Source organism: Puma concolor, chromosome B1 (assembly GCF_028749965.1).
Source record: "Puma concolor isolate L17-30 chromosome B1, mPumCon1.1.hap2, whole genome shotgun sequence".
Taxonomy (NCBI): domain Eukaryota; kingdom Metazoa; phylum Chordata; class Mammalia; order Carnivora; family Felidae; genus Puma; species Puma concolor.
Window position 1 is genome coordinate 166,854,398 of NC_141670.1, and position 17,203 is coordinate 166,871,600.

Below are 17,203 nucleotides of genomic sequence, written 5' to 3' on the forward strand. Positions count from 1 at the left end.
CGGTTAAGCTTCCGACTTCAGCTCTGGTCATGATCTCGCGGTCTGTGGGTTCAAGCCCCATGTCGGGCTCTGTGCTGACAGCTCAAAGCCTGGAGCCTGCTTCAGATTCTGTGTCTCCCTCTTTCTCTGCACCTCCCCCCTTGCACTCTGTCTCTCTTTCTCTCAAAAATAAATAAACATAAAAAATTTTTTTTAAAAAAGAAAGAAAATAGCTGCTGGCTTGCTCCTGGTGAAGACTGAACAGTCAACCATGGATCATGAGATATTTAGGTGATTCAAACTGCCTATCATGAGCTTAGTGTTACCTGATTCATTGAACCATAAAGTTAGGCATCAATAGCCTAACATTCCATCATAATATGGAAGTGATATATTGCAAGTGGGCCCCAGTAGATCCAGAAGGCTCAAGATAGCTTCATGAGCAGATAACTTATATTTACATAGTACCTGTTCTTTCTGCTTCTCCTTCAATCACATGAGAGGCCCCTAGAGGAGGTAGTCATCAAGACTTACTTCTAGATACATCTGCATCCTAAGCATATATGAAAGGGGAAATAAACAGCCGTTGTGCTATAGCCACGTTCAGAGGACTCCTGAAAGATAGTGCTGAAATAAAATCCTCCCAGCACTTCAAAAAGTACATCCATTTGTTTACTTCATTAGGAAGAGATTGTATGAGACACTGATCTGCAATAACTAATGGGCAATGGCAGAAAACTAGTCAGGAACATGGAAAGAACAAGGTCAGGAGATTTGTGACAAGATCCGGGGGAGAGGATTATGGCTGAAACTCTTGGAATGAGGACAGAATGGAAAGATAAAATCAGAGGTCCAGAAAATGATCCATGTCTAACATACTCTGCTGCCTTTTGTCAGTTTTGTTTGCATTTGCTCAGTGGTGCTCTGCATACTCTTAAGCGTCATGTCCCATGATTCAGAAGCAGCTGGCTTATGGGACAGAGGAATGGCCTACTAAAGGGCCAGTTACTCTGACATCTGGAAGATAACATCTGACAATGTTGGAGTGGTATCCTATAGGGTGCAATAAATGTCTTAAATCACAACAAATGTGTAGCCAGGATGCATGAGTCAGGGAAGTAAGGAGGGGGGTATGAGTGGCCCTTTTCACCATTTTACCTAATAACCCACTGGAATATTGTTCTCTTTATCTGTGATCTTGAGTTGGTGGGTTTGGAGATTTCAGTGCCCAAGAGAAGCATCTCTTTCTTAGGGAACCCTGAAAGTTGAGACTGCCCTCTGGCACTTTTGGATTCCTCATGTCACAGAACTGATAGGCACAGAAAGGGGTCAATGTAGCTGAGATGAATATCCTGACTACCAGGAAGAAATTGGGTTGGTGCTTCACAGAGAAGACAAAGAGGACTTCAAAACTCAAGGAATTTACTAGTGTCATTTCCCAATATTCATAGTCATTGGACTATATTCCTGGTCATTGGAGAATTATAACAGCCCATAAAGACAAGACCAACTAAGGACCCAAGTCCCACAGGAATGAACATTTGGGTTATTCCATCAGATAAAGTACCTATTTCAGCCAAAGTGTTGACTGAGGCAAAGGGAAACATGGAATGGATGGTGATAGGGGGTATCTACGATCAACTTAGGACAGCACAACTATGGATGTGGGAATTGTAGCAGCTGTGTTTTATGTTACTCTTCTTCTCTCCTTATTTTGTTCCCTACCTCACTTAAAGAGTCCTAATGGTTGAGGCAGCTGGGTAGCTCAGTTGGTTAAGTGTCCAACTTTAGCTCAGGTCATGATCTCATGGTTTATGGGTTTGAGCCCCCTGTCGGGCTCTGTGCTGACAGCTCGGAGCTTGGAGCCTTCTTCAGATACTGTGTCTCCCTCTCTCTTCCCCTCCCCCACCCATGTTCTCTGTCTCTCTCTCAAAAATAAACATTAAAAAAAATTAGAAAAAAAAAAAAAGAATCCTAATGGTTAGCGTGCTAAGTTTCAGGTGGAAATATGGCCGCACTGACATCACCTGGTGATAATATGATGACTTATGGGACCCCATTGCATCCCCTGTTCTGGGGGCACAGAGCAGATGCTGGGGGGTAGACTATACTGGGTGTCTTCTGTTTGTACCCCTTGTCTACTTTCCCAGGATGATGGCTACTTTAATCTTCTCAACAACCCTATAGTAATAATAGATCTTCTCGATTACCCTCTTCCTATATACCTGGCATTGTTCCAGGTGCTTTCCATGAATTGATTCAATTCAATCAATTCAATTAATGGATTCAATTAATCCTCACAGTAGGTTTTTCATGCTGAGTATCCTATTACTCCCATCTTGCAGATGAGGAAACTTAAGCAAAGAACGGTTCTGTAACTTCCCCAAACCCACAGTTAGAGATTAACCTCTGCCTTGTAAGCTTTCTCAAAGGGGTTAGGTATGATTATCTTGCTTTTGCAGACAGGAAAGCAAAGACTTAGAAGAGTAAACAAAGGGACTCATCCAGATATAATCAGCCCCACAGTGAGGGTTCAAACCCAGGTCTGTCTAACCTCAAAACTCATGTCTAACATGTTCTGCTCTTTAATACTTCATTTTAAGGTGTCAACATGAGAAGGAGATGACTGGGAAATTTAGGTTCCATGGACATAAGATATTAAATAATAAACTATTAAAAACTATTTTTAAAAGAAACGTGATGGATCTGATTGAAAAATCCCTGCTAATATTTTCTAGGAGAACACTGCTTTTTGAATCATTCTTTTTTACACTTATTAGCTGTCATTAGCCTGATCAAGTAGAATACAGTGGTCACTTATCATTCACAGACTGAGGAAATGCATAAACCAGAACGGGGAGAAGAGCCTGAGAAGGGAAACCACACTGGCCAGGGTGCCAGTAACTTCTTTTTTGCTTTAGTGACAGTTTCTCACCCTTCCACTAGTAAAGGAGGGCATAGTCAAGACTTAGCACATGCTTTATAAGAATTCATATCCCTCCTGCCCTTGGGAATTTCCTCCACCTGACTCATCTATTCAATATCATGGACTAAGGGCTCTCTCACAATGATCTGCTTTTCAGATAATACCATCCAGTCGATTTTCTGTTGCTGTTGCTGCTGTTCCGTGCAGAAGCGGTAAGTCTACTTCTGGGAGCAACTTCTTGGAAATTAACTCATTCTGTTTCTTTATTGTCTATTAAGCGTCCTTGTCTCTTTGTATCTGCTGTTCCCTTTGCCTGGGAAACCCCTCTCCCATTTCCTCCCCGTTGAGTGCCCACCGATTTAAAGGCACAACTCCAATTTTGGGTCTTCCATGATCCGTCCTGGATCCCTTTGACTTTAGTGGCTCCTTCCCTTGCATTCCCACAGCATGCCTTGGTTCCATACTGAATATTTATTTCGTGTATGCTGTTTACATACCTGTGTTCCACTCTGTAATTTTTACACATTAAGGACAAGAATCTTGTCTTATTTATTTGACTATCTCCCCAGAATGATCAGGGTGTCTTACGCTTTGATGCCCAGCAAATGATTGTATAGAATAAACCTAAGGTAGCTTAATAATAGTAATAGCTAGCATTTAACGGGAGGTCCTCTATGTGAGACTGTGCTAAGAGGTTTGCATTTATTAGCTCAAGTAGCTCTCCAAAACACCTATAGTTTTTACAATCTCCGTTTTACAGATGAGGGAATTGAGGCTTAGAGAGATTCTGTTGCTTCCCCAAGGCCACACTATGAAATGGTAAAGCTGGGATCCAAACTCCTGTTCTTAATCATAGCACCGTGTCCATTTAGAACAATGCATACCATCAAATGAGGTAATGCGTGTAAAATGATAAACACTGTGCCTGATGCGGAGTAAGTTTTTCATTATCACGATTATCTTTTTATGTCCTTAATATGCACCAGACTCTGCTTTCTTCAGTTTTATTCTATAGCAACTCTTTTTGCTTTTAGCGTCTCTAGCTCAATAAGGAAAATGCGGTTCTGAGAGGTAGTCACTCGCCCATGGAAATGGAGCTGGGAAGTCTTCTAAGTAAGAAAAAAGTTGCAAAAAGACCTGGAGTTTCCTACTAATTTTGAGAAAAATCTAGTGAATATCACCTGAATGCAAACAATCATTTGTAACTTGGTTGTTTTTCAATCTCAGACAAGTAAGAACACAAATAAGCCTAAGCAAAGATGAAGAGTTTTCAGAAAGATACACTCCGCGTCGCAGGCTGTGGTTCAGCGAATTGCCAAGTAAGAAGCGAGTGAGTATCATCTTGCTGAGGGAGAAAGAAGAGAGGAAGCTTGCGTTTCGGGGTCCATGGTCCTCAAGACACTGTTTGCTGCCATGCCCAGAATCTAGTATAGTGCTCAGCACATAACAAGTGCTTCATGAGTGAATGTCTTAGAAGAAAGCCAAAGGAAAAAAGACCAGTTAAAATAGCCTACGCAGCTATGTTTCGGCAGGGCTTGAAACTGGATGGTGAATGGGGAAAAATGTGTTCTGGCTATTGCCGTTTGTGAACCCAGGATTAATTTTTCGTTCGGTGTTGGGGGAAATAGCGTTCTTATGCAGTGTGACAAATCCAAACACAAGGTTATAGCATGTGAAAGGGAAGGGCTGTTTTTCTTTTTTTCAAGAGAGAAAAGCCCATAAACAAAGTGGAACTATTGGGGTGGAATTCAAATTTTAAGAATTGTGGCTTAAAAAATGTCCAGGGGTGCCTGGCTGGTTCGGTCCACAGGGCACACGACTCTTGATTTCAGGGTCGTGAATTTGAGCCCCATGTTGAGCATAGAGCTAATTTTTTTAAAAAGAAAAATATCCAATGCAATTCTGGCAAGAGAACTTATGATCTTGAACATTTACAAAAGGGTGAGTGTGTTGCCGGATTTAAAGGTTGTCTTATAATCATTTCCTATGTTTACCCCACCCCGGTTTTTGCTTTGATGCAACCGGATGGGAGAATTGGGGCAGCACACAAAAGTATTATAGCCCTATTCTTTTTTAGTACACATGACTAAAACATGAGTACAACAAATCACTCCTTGGTTTTTGCAGGCCAACAGAGGCCACATGCAACCATCAAAACGCAAGCCACTGCCTCCCCTCCCACCCTCTGAGGTTACTGAAGAGAAGATCCAAGTAAAAGCCCTGTATGATTTTGTGCCCAGAGAGCCGTGTGATTTAGCCTTAAAGAGAGCAGAGGAGTACGTGATATTGGAGAAGTATAATCCTCACTGGTGGAAGGCAAGAGACCGTTTGGGGTAAGACTGATGCCATGGTCCTTACCAAATTCTTCTTTTATCCTCTGAAGACTCCTGAAACATAAAAACTGTTTTGTGGCTCATTTTCTTTAGGTTTATTTCCTTCTGCATGAAGTAGAACATGTCCCCACGCCTCTTATCTGTATGAGAGAGCATTACAGCACTGGGATTTCAGGCAGAGTCACAGCGCTTCATACGCCTGGCTTCACATCCCGACGCTGTCACTTACTATTGTGTGTCCTTTGGCAATCACTTACTCTCTCTGAGTTTCCCTCTCTGAGTTTTCCTTCCTTCCTTCCTTCCCTCCTTCCTTCCTTCCTTCCTTCCTTCCTTCCTTCCTTCCTTCCTTCCTTCCTTCCTTCCTTTTTTTTTAAATTAAGGTATCACTGACATATAACATTATATTGGTTTCAGGTGTGCAGCATAATTCAACATTTATTTGTGGAATGATCACAATATGTGTAGTTAACATCTGTCACCATGCATAGTTACAAATTTTTTTTTCTGGTGGTGAGAACTTTTAAGATTTACTCTCTTAGCGACTTTCAAATATGCAATATAGTATTATTAACTATAGTCACTATGTGGTTTAATACATCCCTATGGCTTATTTATCTTATAACTGAAACTTTGTATCTTTTGACCCCCTTCACCTACTTCACCCACCTGCCTCTGGCAACCACCAGTCTGTTCTCTGTATCTATGAGGTTTTTTTTTTAACTAAATTTTTTTTTTAGATTCCACATATAAGTGAGACTATACAGTATTTGCCTTTTTCCATCTGATTTATTCTACTTAGCATAATGCTCTTGAGGTCCATCGTGTTGTTGCAAATAGCAAGATTTTCTCCTATTTTATGACTGAAAATATTTTCTTTTATCCATTCATCCGTCATTGGACACTTAGGTTGTTTCCATATCTTGACTATGATACATAATGCTGCAGTGAACATGGGGGGGTTCATAGATTGTTCATGCCTGACTGGAGCCTGAGGTACACAATTCTGAGGGGTATCTGGGCTGCCTGGGAGAGAGCGCTGGCTTTGAATTCTATTCTTTGTCATGATTTGGAGACCATAAGTATATAAGTATTAGAAATATCTATATTATATACCTCTGTTCTAATTGTATTTTCCTGATGATTTGGCTCTTACCAGTTTTTAGTTTAGACTCAACATGTGATGGAGACTTTTCAGTGGGAAAAAAGGTATGAGTAGGTTCAGGATAGTGTAGTTAGCCCTCCAGCAGGTGGACATTGGTGTGATTCACTCATATGTAGATCTTGAGAAACTTAACAGAAGACCATGGGGGAGGGGAGGGGGAAAAAGTTACAGAGAGGGAGGGAGGCAAACCATAAGAGACTCTTAAGGACTGAAAACAAACTAAGGGTAGATGGGGGTGGGGGAGAGGGGAAAGTGGGTGATGGGCAGGGAGGAGGGCACTTGCTGGGATGAGCACTGGGTGTTGTATGGAAACCAATGTGACAATGAATTATATTAAAAAAATAAAAATAAAAATGAACTAATTAATTTTTAATTTCAAACTTAATAAGTGAATATCGTTTTTTATAATATGCATCCATGATAAATAATGGCAAATTCCTGCTTTGCCACACCTCCAAACCCAGGCACCATTATTAACTCAGTGAGTGCCCTTCCAGATGATTGCAGTGCACTTTCATGCCCATATTGAAACATATGTTATTGTTTGCAGACTTAGTTTACCTAATTCCTTACCCTGCTTTATTCGTTGTTCTACACATTGCTTGTGTTTCTCAATAATGTCACGGAGATCTTTTTGTAATTTTATAATTTCAAATTTTTTTGGTGAAGGTATAGAAAAAGAGAAACCCGTGCCCTCCTGATGGGTGTGTAAATTGGTATATTTTCTTTCAACAGCAGTTTGCTGTATCTACTGGGAGATGCACGTACTTGGTGACTCAGCAGTTTCCCTGCTTGGTATCTGTCTTAGACAAATACTTTTAGGGGTGCACAAGAAGTCATGTGTATGTGTTTCTGTACAGCATTGTTGTGATACAGACATGGCTAAACTGGAATATCCATTCTATCTATTCTGCAGCAACTAAAAAGAATTAAGTTGATATCTTTGTAATTGCTGTGTTTTATTTATTTTTTAAAAAAAATTTTTTTTTAACATTTATTTATTTCTGAGACAGAGAGAGACAGAGAATGAACAGGGAAGGGGCAGAGAGAGAGGGAGACACAGAAACTGAAACAGGCTCCAGGCTCTGAGCTGTCAGCACAGAGCCCGACGCAGGGCTCGAACTCACGGACCGTGAGATCATGACCTGAGCTGAAGTCGGACGCTTAACCAACCAAGCCACCCAGGCACCCCTGTAATTGCTGTGTTTTAAATCGAGTCATATGACATCCCAGTGGTCGCATAAGTGCCGCTTTTCCTCTTTGAAGAATTTTTGTGTCATAAAACACCTGACTACTTACATTGTAAGTCAGAATCCTAGTATTTATCATACAGAGATTTTGGTTGAATGTGGAAATGAAAACGCCTTTTTTTTTCTGTTAGCAATTTAATCAGTAAAACAAGTTTGATTTCCCCCTATGTCCTTGAGGTTTTGAAAGGATTGTCGTCACATAATGCCACACACGTGCCAAGCATTTTGATGGTTGCCTTGTCTTTTGTTGTAGGAATGAAGGCTTAATCCCAAGCAACTATGTGACTGAAAACAAACCAACCAATTTAGAAATATATGAGTAAGTCTCCTCCAAAACGTGAGCTATGGTTAATCTACGAAAATCAGGTACATTTGGGCAGTTTACGAGTATCGATGCTGATTTTGGTCTACAAAAGTTAAAGAACACATCTGGCTGCTTTTAGCTTGAGAGATCTTTGATGCTTTTTTTGTTAGTTTTTTTCATGTTTATTCATTTTTTGAGAGAGACAGAGTGTAAGTGGGGGGAGGGGCAGAGAGACTGAGACACAGAATCCAAAGCAGGCTCCAAGCTCTGAGCTGTCAGCACAGAGCCAGATGCAACTGAGAGATCATGACCTGAGCTGAAGTCGGTCACTTAACGGATTGAGCCACCCAGTTGCCCGATGTTCGATCCTTTTAATGGTTGATTCAGAAACTTATTTTCCCTAAATTTCTTTTTCAGTTTTGTTTTGTATGACCACTTTTTTTGGTTTGTTTTAACAGTGACAGCATGGAAAGCAAGCACTCATCTCGTTCTTATTATATGTCCTAAATGGAAAAATAATGATCTCAAAAATGACATTCATTATTTAATGAGTGGTGAATTGAACCTAACTTAGAGACACATAACTACATTTTGGCTCATGTTGGGAAGCATTTTAGAAATAGCTGAAGACGAGAAGTAGGCTAATGCTGTAGTTTGGGGGGAAGCTTTTGGCGTGTTCGCTAGGGTTCTGCTTAGAAATCTATTTTTGTTGCAATGATAGATTTGGAAGATGGAGATCTTAGGAATCATTTTTCTAGCCCCTCATTCTGCAGATAAGAAACTGAGGTTGCAAAAGTAATTTACAGGTAGAGAGTGGTGGGCTTAGGAGTAGTGTTGGTCCTTTATAAATTCAGGTTTGCATTTTACCCTTGACTGCCCTCCCCACAACCGAGATACTCACTTTATAATTAGCACATGCTTCCAGCAGGTGGCGGTAGGGGATGTGAGTTGAGACATTGAGGCTGGTGCTTCTCCAAGAATGGGGCAGCAAATATAAATTGAACCCGCCCCAGCTCCTAGGGTGTCTGCCTTGCTACTAATTTAAACCCACCTGGAGGCCCGACCCAGCATCTCTCTCTCCCCTAAAGCAAATCCAACTCTAAAAACATTGGTGAACAACGTAGACTTCATTAGAGGGAGAAAGGGATGACTACAGGACACATGACTCATCCATGTGACTTGACCAGGCCTCTCTATTAGCTACTTCTATTCTCTCTCGCAAGTCAGCCTCCTTACTGCCATCACAGATCTCTCTTCTCCGTCCTTCACTCAGCTTGTCATGCCCCCTCTCTTGACCTGAGTCATGTAGCTCTGCATGGAAATTCTAGTCTCCACTCGGTAGGACAGAGCCCTCAGGTGGCTGAACACCTGTCCTAGGAAAACAGTTCCACAGCAGTCTACTGTGAGTCCAGCCTACCCCTCAGGGGGCAGCGTCCCAACACATTAGGTCTCTTGAAAGGCCAGGTCAGGGGAAGTTCTGTTTGTAAATCTCCTGTCAAGAAAAATTAGAAAAAATAGGATTTTCTTTCCATATTGTAAACTCAGTTCAGACCTTCCAGGAGATTAAAGGAGTTATGTGTGGAGGTACTTAACACAGTAACGGATAGTTAGTGAATGGACAGTCAGTAACCAACCATGTGACTTTCCTTCCTTTTATGATTAACAAATGTGCTTGCTGCTTCCTTAGTTTACACAAGGCTTGGAGTCTGCAGCTTGTTTATGCTATAGGTATTGGGTAATTTGAATTAAACCACTCTGAACTTAGAATAGTCATTTCATTTTCTTGGCTTTGATTCATGTGTCTTTAAAAGTCTTGGTCTCTACTCCAATTGTGAGAAAATTAATTTTATTTGTTTCTTTTTTTTTAATTTTTTTAAATGTTTATTTATTTTTGAGACAGAGAGAGACAGAGCATGAACAGGGGAGGGGCAGAGAGAGAGGGAGACACAGAATCTGAAACAGGCTCCAGGCTCTGAGCTGTCAGCACAGAGCCTGATGCGGGGCTCAAACTCACAGACCGCGAGATCATGACCTGAGCCGAAGTTGGACGCTTAACCAACTGAGCCACCCAGGCGCCCCTATTTGTTTCTTTTTAAAGGAGTTTATGAAAATGTAGATATAATAATTATCAACATAAGTCATTAAAATATATCAACTACTTACTAAGGGCCAAGCACTGTTCTAATAACTGTGTAGAAATTACTGCTTTAGTTTGAAATAATGTAGTGTGGGTTTAGAAATTGGAGAAATCTATGGGGCACCTGGGTGGCTCAGTCTGTTGAGTGTCCAACTTCAGCTCAGGTCATGATCTCATGGTTCGTGGGTTTGAGCCTGGTGTTGGGCTGGGCTCTGTGCAGACAGCTCAGAGCCTGGAGCCTGCTTCAGAGTTTGTGTCTCCCTCTCTCTCTGCCCCTCCCCTGCTTGCTTGCAAAAATGAAATGTTAAAAGAAATTAAATTGGGGAAATTCCGGCTCAAATACTGACATCACCACTGACTAGTGCTTGGCCTCTGGGCAAAGTTACTGAACATCTATAAACCTCTACATGATATGAAAACTGGGACCATAATGCCTATCTCATATAGGAATAGTAAATATTTGAAACATTCTAGAACTGTGAAGCCAACAGGAAGTGAATTTTCAGGTTGCCGGCTATCACAGATGTACTACATTTCGTAGTTACTTTAGGCCCTGAATCACTTCACCCTATTCAATCTTTCCTGACTGTATACTTCTGATGTACCAGATGTTAGCTGTTCTAGGCCCAGGGAAGACGGAGAAGCAGTCCATGTGTTCACAGAACTTACAGCTTTATGGGGGAAATAGACATTAACCAATCTCAGATTCACAAATAAGTATAAAATTTTAAATTGTGGTCTTAGTAAGGAACAGTATGGACACTGGGAGAAATCAGTGGTAAAGGGGATATAATTTAAATGAGAGTGTGGGATTGGAAAAACCTTATAAGGAAGTGACTTGAGGTCCAAAGGTAGTAGGAGGTCCTTAGGGGTGGAGGGGAGAAGGAATGCTCATGTTAGTGTGGGTTTTTGACATCTCAGGAATCTTTATACTTTGAAATATTTATGGCTGCTTTGGTTTTAACTTAATATCCAAATTATCAACATTACAATGTGAAAACCTGGTTTTCAGTAAGCCCTCAAATTTAACTTGCAGGTCTTGATATACTGTTTACAGATCTAAAACAATAAGAACAATCACTTTAATTCAAACTCAACACACAGTGTCCTTAAACAATCAGCCCTTTTATAAGTTCAGTTAATGAAATTTCCCTAAACATTTCACTTGCATTAATAGACTAAAATTTTCTGATTAAATATTTTACATGCCAGACAGGGCAAATTTGCAATTTTTAATAGCCCTTTGTAAGTCCATATACGACCCTGGAAATCTAAAAAATTAAACTTAAATGTGGTAAGCCAAGTTCTCTTAACCATACAAACATCATTTAAAAAGTCAAATTCCCGTAAATTTCAAATTGTAAGTTTAAAATTAATTATGCTTTTAAAACTAGAGGCAAAAACCTAATAATGTCAGATTCTCTTAAAATTATAGATACTTTAAATTTTTTTAATGTTTATTTATTTACTTTGAGAGAGGCAGAGTTGTGTGTGTGTGTATGTGCGAGTGGGGGAGGTGCAGACAGACAGAGGGAGAGAGAGAATTCCAAGCAGGCTTCGGGCTATCAGTGTGGAGCCTGACAAAGTGGGGCTCGAACTCATGAACTGTGAGATCATGACCTGGGCTGAAATCAAGTGTTGGATGCTTAACCAACTGAGCCACCCCAGGTGCCCCTTAAAATTATAGGTACTTTAAATATCAAACATATTGCTTATCCTGAATTTTACAGAAGTATGAGTCTGATTTATCTCATCATCTCTAACCTGAATGCTTACTCTCCTCAGGGTTAAAAAAAATCACTAAAGAGAAGCAGGTTTCCCTTGTTAGGTCTAATAGGGTTTCTAGGTTGAAAACTCAAGACTACAACACTGTTACTTGTTGATTCAGAGATTGGAATGGGGTACACGAGGCTTACATGTATACAAGATGTTTGTAATCAGCAACAGTTGGACATGCTGGATGGCTTTTATTTTTTTATTTTTGGATGGGTTTTGTATGTTGGTAGAAGCCCCACCCCAAGCTCTCTGTCCACATCATTCAGTATGAGTTTTACAATCAGTGTCGTCTTGGTATATGAGTTGCAAACTTACCTATTAAAAACACTCCACAAAACTCTTGTTTCACTGTCTGATTTAACCAGATGAAATTCTGAAATACCATGCCCCTGCTTCTCCTATGTCACATCCATCTAATCTCTTTTCTGACAGATAAAATTCTGCATTATTTTAAAGGATCTTAAATTCATCATATACTTCTATCTGGCTCTTCTATTACTACTTCGAAGTCATTCTTTTTTTTTTTTAATTAAAATTTAATGTTTATTTTATTATTGAGAGAGAGAGAGCGTGAGTAGGGGAGGGACAAAGAGAGAGGGAGACACAGAATCTGAAGCAGGCTCCAGGCTCTGCGCTGTCAGCGCAGAGCCTGATGCAGGGCTTTAACTCATGAACCACAAGATCATGACCTGAGCTGAAGTCAGATGCTTAACCAACTGAGCCACCCATGTGCCCCTCTTTGAAGTCATTCTTTTTTTTTTTTTTTTAATTTTTATTGGGTTTATTTATTTTTGATAGAGACAGAGCACAAGTGGGGGAGGGGTAGAGATAGAAGGAACATAGAATCTGAAGCACGCTCCAGGCTCCGAGCTGTCAGCACAGAGCCCGACGCAGGGCTGGAACTCACAAACCACAAGATCATGACCTGAGCTGAAGTTGTACGCTCAATCGACTGAGCCACCCAGGCACCCTGAAGTCATTCTAAAGACATCCACACATGGATGGATTTTTAATTTATATTTAAGCAAAATTAATATATTTGCTTATATTTCTCACTATAATAAATAAGTATGAAACAACAAAATTAATACCAATGTGATAGCAGGTGAGAAACATGTAGAAAAAAATAATTTCTATAAAATTTTCCCTTTTGGAGTGTCATTACACAGTCTTGGCTTTTCATAGCCTCAATGTATTTTAGTGAGCGATAATCATTATTTTCCGTTTAGCACCCAAATTTCATGAATTAGCAAATGGGAGCACCTTTAAACTAGTCCCCTGTGTCTTTAACTCTGTCTCATTTATTTTGAGAGAATTTCTTCTTTCTACAAAAACAGGGCTGAGACCCATCCTGAAATTCCCTCCCCTAATATGAATATTCATTGAAAAGTACTGAATGATATTCACAGTTTAACATCACAATTACCTTTTGTTCCCACTGGTGATAAGTAGCCCAATTACTTTGTCTAGAATCACCTGTAATCATCCTCTATTCTCTATGCTTCATCTTTTTTAAAGTTCATTTTCAACTTAAGGCTGTTAGTATTTTTAATGCCTGACCATTCTAATTTAGTGGCAGCTTTTTATTACTGCAGGTTAGGGGAAGTCCCACGATATGGTAGGTTCCATCCTCAAAGTCAGATATAGGAGTTTCATGTGGCCACCATTTGGCCTACCCACTGTGACTCAATGTATACTCTTACTTAACTATGTTCCTGTGAGTGGTTCTTATATATTTAGTGGTAGTGTTTCATACAGAGGAAACAGCAAGACAGGAGGCAGAAAGGGGCTTGGTGAGGAAGGCAAGAATCCCAGTGTGGCCGAATCTTTGTATGAGAGGGGAACAAGAGGGTGTGTGAAATAGGGCAACATACTAGTTGTTCTGTTTACGTTATTAAACCACTAACTTCACTACGAGTTAACATACAGTTAACATAACAACTGGGTCAGAGTTAGTTTTAATTTGGGAAAGGGAACACAGCACATATAAAAGCGTGCAAATAGGAAGTTCCTGAGAAGAAAGAAAGAAATGGGTATTTTTTAGTTTGTCTATCAAAGCTCAGTAAATGTTTATTGAAGATGATGCCTTCTTAATCACACACCTTTCATGGAAATTTTCAGGAGATTAAATCACTCAAAACCATATACCCCTCAGAAAGTGGAATTAAGATGTGATAGAAGAAATTAGATTTTGGCTTACAATTAGTAGAACTATATTACCTTAAATCAATGACACATAACAGTACATTGTTGTTTATTGGAATTAACTCTCTAAAACCAGTTCTGGAGTAAAGTTCTTAGTAATGAAGGAAATGAAGGGATTTTTTTTTTTCGGTAAAAAAAATGGAATATAAAAATTTTAAAGTCTTTTTATCGCTTTTACAGGTGGTACCATAGAAACATCACCAGAAATCAGGCAGAACGTATTTTGAGACAAGAGGTAACTCAATTTATTAACAAATAACTTGTGAATATTTTCAGAATTTCTGAGAGATGGGCATTATGAAGACGTGACCCAACTAGAAAGTTTTTTCTTCCTGTTCTTTATAGCTCTAAAATATTATTACAACTTTATGTCTACTGCACATTTTCTGATAAGTTGTAAAGCAGATGTATTTGTATCAGATCATGTTTTTCATGGGCTTTCACTGTCATTTGAGAAATGTTTTTTTCCTGAAATGATTTCAATGCCACCGTACTGAAACTGCTCATTCACTTCAAAGTGCATTCTGCGAGAAGAGTCTATATTTGAATTGCCTATATGCCTCTGCATATCAGCCAGTAAAATATACACTGACTTTATGAGCTTAGCTAAGGCTTCTTAAAAACACAAATATAGAAAAATACACAGTGCTGCACTTTCTTTGTTCTTTGGGAACAAAAGGAAGAGTGGGGGAACCAAAATATCAAACTCAGATCAAAACTGCACTTTTAGGTCAAAACAAAACAGAACTGCATGCAGTTTCCAACGGACGGTAAGTGTGAACTGTGGGTAAAAGTAGTCAAACCTAGAAACTAGGGAAGATGTGTGTGTCGTTTTATACTGCTGTCGGATGTTGAGGAAATCTAGAAATGTGAGTGAGAAAGAATCAGTTCTGTAACTAAAAAGTCAATGCCAGGAATGGCTCAGGACACAGAGAAGGTCCAATTACTAGCAGGGGGATAGACAGACTTTGAGGGACACAGACCCAGTCTCAGCTGGTGATGGGGACAGAGGTTGGAGGTCAGGCCTGGCTTCTCTAGCTAGGAGGAAGTGGGGTGTGGCAGCAAATGTAGTATTCATCCGGCATGGTGACAGCAGGTGGACTTCTGTAAAGAGATGTTAGTAGGTCTAGAATAGACACGTAGGCAGAACTGGAGCAGGCAAGGTCTCAAACAGGCCCATGGCAAGCAAGTTAGTCACAGGCGATATGGCCACAAGATCACATGGGCTGTGCAGGGTCAGCCTGAGAGGTTCTGCAGCTGAGAGGAAGTCACAACAGAGCCAGGGGCTCACCGCCCTACGAAGACTAGAAGAGCAAATTGCACAAACCCCCATGTACCTAAAACCCAGATATCACAAATAGCAACATTTGGCAGGAACATTCTTTAACAAAATAAAACACAGCAGATACAATTGAAACCTATCCCTTCTCTCATCTGTTTCATGCCGCCCATTCTCCAGAGGCAATCACAATAGAAGGGTGTGATCCCATTGTGTCCATGTGCTTATATTTTTATCATATATATGTGCATATATATGTGCACATTATATTTTATCATATATATGTGCATTTTATGTGTTTTAACATTTCACATAAGGAGATCACATGTATGTTGATTAAAAAAATTTTTTTAACGTTTATTTATTTGTTTTTTTGAGAGACAGAGACAGAGCATGAGCGGGGGAGGGGCGGAGAGAGAGGAGACAGAATCTGAAGCAGGCTCCAGGCTCTGAGCTGTCAGCACAGTGCCTGATGTGGGGCTTGAACTCACAAACTGAGGTCATGACCTGAGCTGAAGTCAGATGCTTAACCCACTGAGCCACCCAGGAGCCCCAATTTTTAATGAAACATTGTATTTCAGTTTTATTCACATGGGTACATAAAGATAAAGCACATTCCTTTAACTGCTGTATACTATTTCATTATGAGTATACCAAAATGTATTGATAAACATTCAAATTGTTTCTAACTTCTTAGTATTACCAACAGCCTGCCAAGAACTTTCTTGTACAGGTCATCTTGTACCCAAGGGCAAGGATTTTTCATGTTATGCCCAGAAATGACCTGATCAGGATCTACGTGTGGATTTAACATTAAAGATATTTTGGAATCATGATTCAAAGTGCTTCTCCTAAGTTACGCTCTCACAACGAATGAGAAAACTGGCCCCTTACATTCTTGCCAACAGTTGGTAACTTCATACTTTTTTTCAATTCACTGAGAAATTGTATATATGTTTTATTTTCCTAATACAATTTTTTAAAATGTCTGTTTATTTTTGAGAGAGAGAGAGACAGAGAGACAGAGAGACAGAGTGCAAATGGGAGAGGGGCAGAGAGAGAGGGGGAGACACAGAATCTGAAGCAGGCTCCAGCTGTGCTGACAGCTCAGAGCCAGACGTGGGGCTCGAACTCACGAGCTGTGTGCGATCATGACCCGAGCTGAAGTTGGACGCTTAACTGACTGAGCCACCCAGAGGCCCCCTGTGCGTGGATTTTAAAATGTGCATTTCCTTGATCAACAGTTCAACTGAATGACTTTTTATGTGTGTGTTGGCGAGTTGGGCTTCCTCTGCTGTTACATGACTGCTAATATCCTTTGCTCATTTTTCTATATTGCAGTGCTGTTTGCCTTTTTAACTGATTAATATGTATTTTAAAAGTATATTCTGAAAACCTGTCTTTTAGGTTACCACCATCTTCTTCTAATTTCTGGCTTAAAATTTTTTCATGCTCTTATTTTTACACTTTAAAAGATGTTAATGTCAAATTTTTCAGTTTTTATGATCTCTCTCCTTTTTTTCCTTTTTTAGTATAATAAATCCTTCTCTCTTCTGAAGTAATAAAGGAAGTTTATATTTTCTTTTAAATGCTTTAAAGATTTGCTGTTCGTTCTTAGGTCTTAATCTAAAATGTGTGTGTATGTGTGCTATGTGTGTGGATATTTTAAAATATATACACGTTTTTCCATGTATCTTAAAATATTTTTGTAATTTACATATTTTCTATGAAAAAAATTTTTTTTAACATTTATTTATTTTTGAGAGACAGAGAGAGACAGAGAATGAGCAGGGGAGGGACAGAGAGAAAGGGGGATACAGAATCTGAAGCAGGCTCCAGGCTCTAAGCTGTC

At 39.8% G+C, this 17,203-nt stretch overlaps 1 protein-coding gene across 1 annotated transcript in view; it reads left to right on the forward strand.

Moving 5' to 3' along the window:
* TXK (TXK tyrosine kinase) overlaps positions 1 to 17,203 on the forward strand; it is a 71,513-nt gene that overhangs the window by 18,505 nt on the left and 35,805 nt on the right. The window contains exons 2-6 of the mRNA XM_025921536.2: positions 3,063 to 3,117; positions 4,133 to 4,235; positions 5,033 to 5,238; positions 7,904 to 7,969; positions 14,253 to 14,307. Of these exons, the coding sequence (XP_025777321.2) occupies positions 3,063 to 3,117; positions 4,133 to 4,235; positions 5,033 to 5,238; positions 7,904 to 7,969; positions 14,253 to 14,307 (485 nt within the window). The remainder of the gene's footprint in view (positions 1 to 3,062; positions 3,118 to 4,132; positions 4,236 to 5,032; positions 5,239 to 7,903; positions 7,970 to 14,252; positions 14,308 to 17,203) is intronic.